Below are 8,946 nucleotides of genomic sequence, written 5' to 3' on the forward strand. Positions count from 1 at the left end.
TCCCAACTGCTATGCCACAGTCTGTGTGCCAGCCTGCAAGACCTTACAAGTGTCTGCATTTCAACAGGGTAAACGAAAAAGTTTTGTAAAGCACCCTAGGACAAGAAGAACTGTACTTCAGCACACTGTCTACAAATTTCCAGAGGTTCATTAAACTAAATGGACTTATTTCAATTTTATAATTGAAAACTGTTGTCTTAAAGACAAGTCCCAAATGGGGTGATCTACAGCTTCCAGCACTATTTAACCCCAAAGCACAGAATCTGATAATACATGTTTTGAAACCCCCGCAGAGTCTCATTGAAACCACGGTAAAAGGTTGGTTCCTTATGAAACAAAGCCAGTCAGAACAAAAAAAAAAAAAAAAAAAAATCCAAAAGGTATTTAACAATTTAACTCAGTAGCAATGTACTGAAAGCCTTCTTAGTATTTTCACAGGTTGATTGTTCCTATGAAATTCTGGATTTGAGGAAATGAATCAAAATGTTGAGGAGACAAACTACTCCCTTCATGGAGACAGTGAGAGGTGCTGGAAAGAAGGCAGTCAAAAATTGCATCGTGCAAGTCAACAGGCTTGGGAATCATAGAATCATAGAATCACTTTGGTTGGAAAAGACCTTTGAGATCATCGAGTCCAACCATTAACCTAACCCTGCCATCCCACCACTAAACCCTGTCCCTCAGCACCTCATCCATCCTTCTTTTAAATACCTCCAGGGATGGGGACTCGACCACCTCCCTGGGCAGCCCCTTCCAGAGCCTGACAGCCCTTTCAGTGAAGAACTGTAGGAAATGGGGTATCACTGTAAATTGACTATAAAATCATAAAGGATCTTAAAAAAAAAAATAAAAGAAATCCTGAAGCCAGCACGCTCCAACCTCATCAAGGGGAATACAAGGGACTTGGCCTCCAGACGACAAGATCTCTACTGCGCAAACAAAGAAATAACTCACTCCTCCACCACAAGAAACAGCAGAACCCAGCCTCTTCAAAATGCTGTTAAACACACAAAGTAAACAGAGCATTATAAAACATTTTGCTCCCCTACTTACATTCCATTAATCTTTCATGCCGCTTACACAGTTGGTTAGAGCCTTTTCAACAGAAGTTGATGATCTTTTTATCGTTGAGGACTTGCAGATGTATGAACGATAGCTGCAGTGAAAAGGCTGAGCAGCCTACAGCCATCTAAATAAATATCATCAGGGGATTCTTTATTTTGCTAAATTAACCAACTCTTAATCAAATTTCACCATGCCAATACAAACGATGCAGGCATAGCTAGTGATCAGCCGATTTCTGAAACAAAGACTGGGCTGCAGTTGTTGAGGATGGTGACTTCACCAGAAGAAGTCACACTCTTTTAGATGTCTCCAACAGCAGTACATGAAGATAAAAAAAAAAAAACAAAACACAATCCCGCACACAGGCAAAACCCTAACGACACCAGCTGCACACCATTTTCCACCTTGGAAAAGGGATGCAGACAGACCCATGAGATGCCAGTTACACTGCCAGGCTCAAGCAGAGCGACTCAGTTACCCCTCTACCCCCTGAGAACCTGTCCAGGTCTATCTCCATGTACAGGAGACCACAGCTACCAACTCGATACCTTTTTTGTAATTAATTTTAAATCCAAAAAGTCAACACAGCCATTACATGAATTACCACATTCCTGGGAGAAAACTGAAGTCCTAAGGATGGGTATTTTCAAATCTGCAAGAGCAGAGGCTGGACAATGCTCCTCAGACCTGCCACCTGGATGATTAAAAGATCACCTGGAGCCCTGCATCCAGCTCTGGAGCCCTCAGCACACGAAGGACATGGACCTGTTGGAGTGGGGCCAGAGGAGGGCTACTAAAATGATCCGAACTGAGAGAGTTGGGGTTGTTCAGCCTGGAGAAGAGAAGGCTGCAGGCAGACCTGATTGCGGCCATTCAGGGCTTAAAGGGGGCCCAGAGGAAAGGGGGGGACAAGCTTTTTAGTAGGGCCAGCTGTGACAGGACAAGGGGGGATGGTTTTAAACTAAACCAGGGGAGGTTTAGACTGGATCTAAGGAAGAAATTCTTTACAATGAGGGTGGTGAAACACTGGCACAGGTTGCCCAGAGAGGTGGTGGAGGCCCCATCCCTGGGACCATTCCAGGCCAGGTTGGACGGGGCTGTGAGCAACCTGATGTGGTTAGCGGTGTCCCTGCTCCTGCAGGGGGGTTGGGCTGGGTGACCCCTAGGGGTCCCTTCCAACCCAAAACTTTCTATGATTCCATGATTAAGAGTATTGAAGGAGCCATTGGCCACCTTGTGCTACGAACCCATCCTTGAAATCACACCGCATCAGAACAGCAGCCCTGCATGAATCAGCAAGAGGCTTTAGGAAATTCATTATTAACCTGAAGGTTTCAATACTGCACTGAAATGAAGAGCTGCTGGAGGCAACATCTTTGAAAGAGTTGAAACCACAGAACTTGTAATCATTTATTAACAAAACCAACTGTTTCCACTTCCTAGTTTTGTAAGGGCAGGCTAAACTCCGACTCTGCGCCATGCACTGTCTAAGGCGAAAATAAGAGCTGAAAAATAAAGTACCTTGAGCTTTTAACAAGGCATGGTCACACACACCGTCCTTTCGCATACGGTTGTGTAGGCACATACGCACTATTAATAGCAACCTATTGTTGCTATTAAATGTAACCAAGTACCTGTATCAAGCTGCAACCCAACACTTGCCAAATATGCATACATTTTCTACAAGTGCCTCAACATCGTTTCAGGAAAATTTATCGTTTAAAACCATACTCTGCCATATGCAATTTATTCTCGATGAATTTCTGAGCTACTTGTCTCATAGAAGAACTGCTACCCTTGTAACATTGGAAAACACCATTAGCAATAAAAGTGGGTTTAAGAGACCATTACAGTACATACAGATCAGAATAACTCGGCTTTATTTCTTGTAGCAGCTATTTCCCAAATGTAACAGCAAGGGCAACTGCTATACATCCATCTTTCTCACTCGACATCACAAACCGGGATATCCATTCTATTGTTTTAGACAGAAAGAGAAGACCAAATGCCAGGTCATTAGTAAGAGTCCATTTAACAAAGTTCACTGTAAATGTAATGAAAATAATGGCCAAAAAGCATTAAAAAGAGAAAGAATTCCACTTGTGAAAAATAAAATATGTTCAAGGTTTTTTGCCTGCAATTTCAACTTCTGCAGACATGAAAGTAGGAAATGCACTATATCTTGCCTCACTTTTAGTTCTCCGTGACATCTGTCATATGTGTTTGCCTATGTGAAAGCTTAGCACAAAGATTTCAATAAGGTCTTACGGAGTCACTGCTAAAGTTTGTTTTCTCCCAATTAAAGCAGCTATTAAAGGCCAGTTTTAAAAAATAGCAACCTTTAACTGGAAAGAAAAACGCCCAACAATAAATAAAAGGCAGACACATTCACCAATTAAAAATCTGACAAGATCTCTCAAAAAAATAGCATTTGCTAAATGCCAGGTTGCTTGTTTCAGAGTACAAAAGCTGCTTCAACCCGTTACCAACAAAACAAAAGGTTAAGAAAAATCAATATACATACATGTGTTTGTCCTCTGAAAGAGAAAAAAAAAATATTCCCCAAGTTGTCCTCCAGTAGATGAGCAGAATTTTCTCCATTCTCTGCACTATTTTTTAAAAAGACATTGCCAAAGCCCATGTGACCAGCACTAGAATTCTACTGGTCTCCAGTGACAACATTTTGACCTTACAGAGTACCTTTTATTTAAGGAACTTGAAGGACCTTTCTCCTACCTGAAGGAATTAGCATGTTCTTAAAGCAGGTGTGCTGAGGCATGACCGCAAGCACTGCGCATTTGACCGACCATCCAGTGGAAGCATGGGACAAAAGCTGTAAAGCCCTGACATCCAATATCCTACTCTAGAAGTCACAATCCCAGGAGCTACGTCTTCTTGTGGCAAATAATGATCATTTCTTCTCAGCAACGTAAGGACAAGGGCAAACTGAAGATACTCTCATATCCCTGAAGGCACAGGGAGAAGAAGGGCTTCCCCTGAGCCGCAACAAAGATGGGGAATTTAATAGCAGACTTTGCAAACATTTGTTAAGCTTCCCAAACACTCTTTACTTCCAAAAGATGTATTGTTATGAACATACCTACCCTCTGAAACCTCTATTTCTCCTCCAGAAGAAACAAGAGGGAAACTGTGGCCAAGAACTCAATGTAACCCAGCAGTGGCACTGCTGAGGGTATGACTACACTGCCTCATAACTCAGTTTCCCCAGTAGCTCCTGGCTCTTTTCGAATGGATCAATCAGTCCTGTCTTGGGGCAGTGCTGCACATCATTCACTCCTGACAGCGTTCCTACAAAATGGATCGATCAGTCCTGCACATCATTCACTCCTGACAGCGTTCCTACAGGCAGGACAGACATGGCACCAGGTACCGCTCCATCCACCGAATACAGTTTTTTAATATCCCAGGAGGGCTGGTGCCCTCATGGCTCCTGTAACGCCGGGCAAGAAACACTACTGCAGCATAACACCATAAAACATCCTACCTGTGGGAGGCAAGACAGGTTTTATGATGGCAAACAATCTGAACTGCTGTTCATAGATACGTACGGGTTTTGGAACTGATGAGCTTCAACAAGGATCCCACAAGAGTGGTTTGCTACATGGACATGGCCAGTTGGCTCAAGTCGGGGCTGTCGGGCAGCACGGGCACCAGACAACTGCACCGCGTGGCTTGGGAACCAGAAATCTCCCCTCTGAGCCAGACGACCTTAGCAGGGTTATCGTCACCCAACAGATCCCGGTTCAGCTCAAACACCAGGATTTTATTTTCAGTTTTGTACTCTAAATACTGAGCAGCACATTTCCTTCTGCTCAGGAAACAACTTCTTCCAAATCAGTCCATACATAAGGCTGTCTTTATTCTCAATTCTTGGCAACAACCGGAAAACCAAGGTGAGTTCGATCAGTACATGAATCCTCCTACAGGAAACAACTCCTGAAGAACAAACATGTTCCCCAACACAACAGGAAAAGCTGACACTTCACAGGGACAGAAAAGAGACCAAAAGTGGGATAAACTTTCCTGTTGGGTCTTTCTTCATCTCAAGAGTTTTCTGCATTCAGAGCTGCTGAAAAGGAACACCACAGAGACCAGGGATGGCCCAAAATTTCCAAAGTATACTGCAACTGGGATGAATAACACTGATGAAATGTACACCTACACTGCTACACTGACATTTATGCACTGAACTTCCCTGAAGCAGCAGCACCCTGATTTTAGACTAGAGTCCCAGCTTCCATAAAATACCATTTCTTGCTTGATTTCAGTGCTGCTTGTCCTGGTTTCGGCTGGGATAGAGTTAATTTTCTTCATAGTAGCTAGCATAGTGCCGTGTTTGGGACTTAGTACCAGAAGAATGTTGATAACACACTGATGTTTTCAGTTGTTGCCAAGTAGTGCTCAGACTACTCAAGGACTTTTTGAGCTTCTCCTGCTCGGCCAGGTGCAGAACAAGCTGGGAGGGAGCACAGCTAGGACAGCTGACCCAAACTGACCAAAGAGCTATTCCATACCATAGAACGTCATGCTCGGGGGGGGTTATTCGGTCGGTCGGTCACGGGCAGAGTGATCGCAGCTCAGGCTGTGTGTGATCGCGGCTCGGGACGGGCTGGGCATCGGTCAGCGGGTGGTGAGCAATTGCATTGTGCATCACTTGTTTTATATATTCTATATATTCTCTTACCATTATTATTATTATTCTCTCTTATTAAACTGTCTCTATCTCAACCCACGGGTCTTACTTTTTTTTAGAATACGTGAAACTTTGTCAAGGGTCTGGCCCCAAATACTCCCCCTGAAAGTGAGACAATTTTCCTCCTGGGAAGTCCACTGAAGTAAGCATGAGAACTTCTAAATCTAGTATCAGAGGAAAGTAAATGATTCAGTCTCTTGCAACAGAGAGCTACTGAGCTTGAGTAAATATCAAAAATTATCCCTTCATTAATAAAATCATTTATATTTATAAAAGGCCTTTCAGCTTCATACTCCAAAGCATTTTATAGACAATCACACAAAATAGATTTTGCAGACCTAAATGATGTTTCTTTTTGAAAGACATAACTGTCTTTGCTATAACCAGGTAAAATATCCTAACACTTGAAAAATCTCCTCTGGTTTTGTTTGTTTACAGCAGAAGAATGTAGTCAAAGTTTTGCTACTTTTCATACGCTAGTTCCTTTTATGGGGCTTTCATACAGCAACAAGAGAAAAATAAATAGTCTTCTAAATAAACAGAGAAATGCAAGTGTAAAACCACAAGGGCTGGCAGAAGACTTTATACATAAATGTTTTGGAAATAAAGCTATCAAGAAAAGAAAACTTTGCTACATTTCAAACCAATAGCCTACTGGTAAGACCTGTAATGTTTTTCTAAAGCTGAGTAAATTTACAAGAAAGATACATTTAACCCACCCAGGTCTAAATTTGTTTGCAATGGTATTTTATGAGCATACAACACAACGAAAAATTTCACCTGTTGCTTAGCAAGTTCATCCTCACCTGAGCTACTACACAAAAACAACATCCAGAAGAAAGTGATTTAAATTTCTTTCCAAGCCTTTTGCTTTTTGTACTTGGCTAACCCTAAGAAAAGTGAATGTTATTAACACAACTTATTATAACACAACATTTTTTTCCTTCCATTGCAATCAGTTCTACTTTGAAGGTTTTCATGGTCTGGCTCAACGTAATACTTCAAGCTCTGCAAAGAATCTCTACATCCAAACCAAGTTCTAAATAAATTCTGGAGGTTTCGTTATCAGGCTGTTCTACTGAATAATTTTAATTTCATAAAGTCAATGACCTCAATGTTGTGTCTAAACACTGGACCTAAACTAGCCAGGGTATCGGTGCCTGTAAGGCAAAGATTATTAGACAAACATGATTTCTTATTTGGAGAACACAGTAACAGGAGCTCACTCTTATTTTATACTATAAATGAAAAAACAAGTCCAGATTTATCAAAATAGAGATACAAAAGGAGGCACTTACAATACCCTTGGAAATTATAGGAAACATTAAAAAAAATACTACAGGAAATGCTGCAGCAGTCAACGCACGTACATTATTCATTCTTCCACCATCTACAAATTACTGTATTTTCTCTAAATTAAGGTTATCTAGCTACAACTTACCATGTTTGCCTCTCCAGCTTATTCAAACTTGAGGCTGCTAAAGAAACACTACACACAACACACCTTAAATCCACCCTATATATCCTTGTCCCAAATATAAGGTGTAAGTACCCAGTAACAATTCAAAATCCGGGCGAGAAGCCTGATTTTTTCAGGTTTTCACAACCACTCATGTATTTATTATGCAAACAGTCCACGCGAACTCATGAACAATTGCACCTGTGCATTTAGGCCTGGATAAGAAATTTGCAGGAACACCACCCATTTTAGTAGTCATGTATTTGGGTATTGGCTTCCCACCCCTTTCCCTTTCAACATTTGTTATATACAAAGCAAAAAGTTACCTAACTACTACCACACCTCATGTTTATATGAGGTCATACCAATTAATACTTTTCTCCATCTGCATATATATACACACATGTGACTCCAGCCTAAACATGTCTGGCTTTATAACAATTTTTCTTATAAAAATAATGAACCACACATAGATAACACTGAAAAGTCAATCACACAGTCTGAGTTAAGCATCACCTTTCATTCACTGTTCAGCATGATTCTTTGTTACCTATTACCATACAATTCAGAAACTGAAGTCACAACCCTGGAAAGGCTACGCAGTTCTGTGAAGCAGCTGCTTTTTTTGGAGTCACCATCCACCTCAAGTTTTGCAAGATCTGAAAGACCAGTTTTCTGAATAATGAGAAAGAACATAATTTTGTCCTAAACATTATCATTCATAGAGGATTTTAAAATAGTAACATGTCCTAGATACAGAACTACAATAACTTCTCCAGAGTAACAGAATGACTGTAGTTTCTGGCAAAGACAGTAGGCAACAAAGTTTGAAAGTTCATTACAATGCACAGTATCGCACTAGTATGACTGCTTGCTGCCCACACCCTCTTTAAAGGGTGAGAATAAGGCCAATATTTAAAAGTTTCAGTGTGGGAAATCTGCTGCCAAGCCACCGGTTATAGGCAACACAGAAGAGATTAGCAAGCAGTTGAGGAAGGCTTGAAGAGGGAAACCAGTCAAGTGAATTCAGGTCCTTGCTTGTCTCCAAGCACATCACAGAATCCTCCTCTAGCAGAGATGAGAGCACAGGAATAAGGGCAGACAAAAATCAATAGTCTAAACATGACTAGACGCAACCGCTTTCTTTTCATTCCCCACAAGATGGTTAGAAGAAGTAGCACTTCTCCCGCTGTTGCTTCCTAAAACAGGACAAAGTCTGTACACAGCACTTCCTAGTCCTTCTGCTTTTCCAACCAGCCGTATTTTACTCACTGCTGTCCTGAGTTTGTGGATGGGGGTCAAATACCGACTCTAGAGCAGTAAGAAGGCAGTGCCTTGACCCTCCCCTAGCATAAAGCTAGTGCTAACTGCAGGGCTTACTCCTCTGACCCCAGGATACAGCAAAGTAAGGGGAACAGAAGGGGGTGAGCCGGGCAGGGCGGGAGGATGGCGGGACACCCCTCAGGAGAAGGCCTGCTCCAGCACTGAGGCCTCCCCAGCGCTGTCAGGGCCCTGGAAGGACCCGAGCCTCTGGAGGCCCGGCCCGGGGAGGCCCCCACAGCACGGCAGGGCCCGCACACGCCCCTGGGTCACCCCCAGGAGCGGCCCTGCGGGCGGGACAGGAGGCTGCGGAGCGGGGCCGCTCCGCCCCTACCTGATCACAGAGATGAGCAGCCCCGAGGGGTCCTTGCTCTTGCTCATGGTGGCC

The 8,946-nt window shown here is 42.7% G+C and overlaps 1 protein-coding gene across 4 annotated transcripts in view; it reads right to left on the reverse strand.

Moving 5' to 3' along the window:
* The window catches only part of EXOC4 (exocyst complex component 4), a 456,935-nt gene that overhangs the window by 447,857 nt on the left and 132 nt on the right, over window positions 1-8,946 (reverse strand). For all 4 annotated transcript variants that reach the window (XM_035903884.1, XM_035903885.1, XM_035903887.1 and 1 more), the window contains exon 2: window positions 8,893-8,924. In XM_035903884.1, coding sequence (XP_035759777.1) covers window positions 8,893-8,924 — 32 coding nt within the window. The remainder of the gene's footprint in view (window positions 1-8,892; window positions 8,925-8,946) is intronic.

This window comes from Egretta garzetta, unplaced genomic scaffold, assembly GCF_000687185.1.
Source record: "Egretta garzetta isolate BGI_Z169 unplaced genomic scaffold, ASM68718v1 scaffold260, whole genome shotgun sequence".
Taxonomy (NCBI): domain Eukaryota; kingdom Metazoa; phylum Chordata; class Aves; order Pelecaniformes; family Ardeidae; genus Egretta; species Egretta garzetta.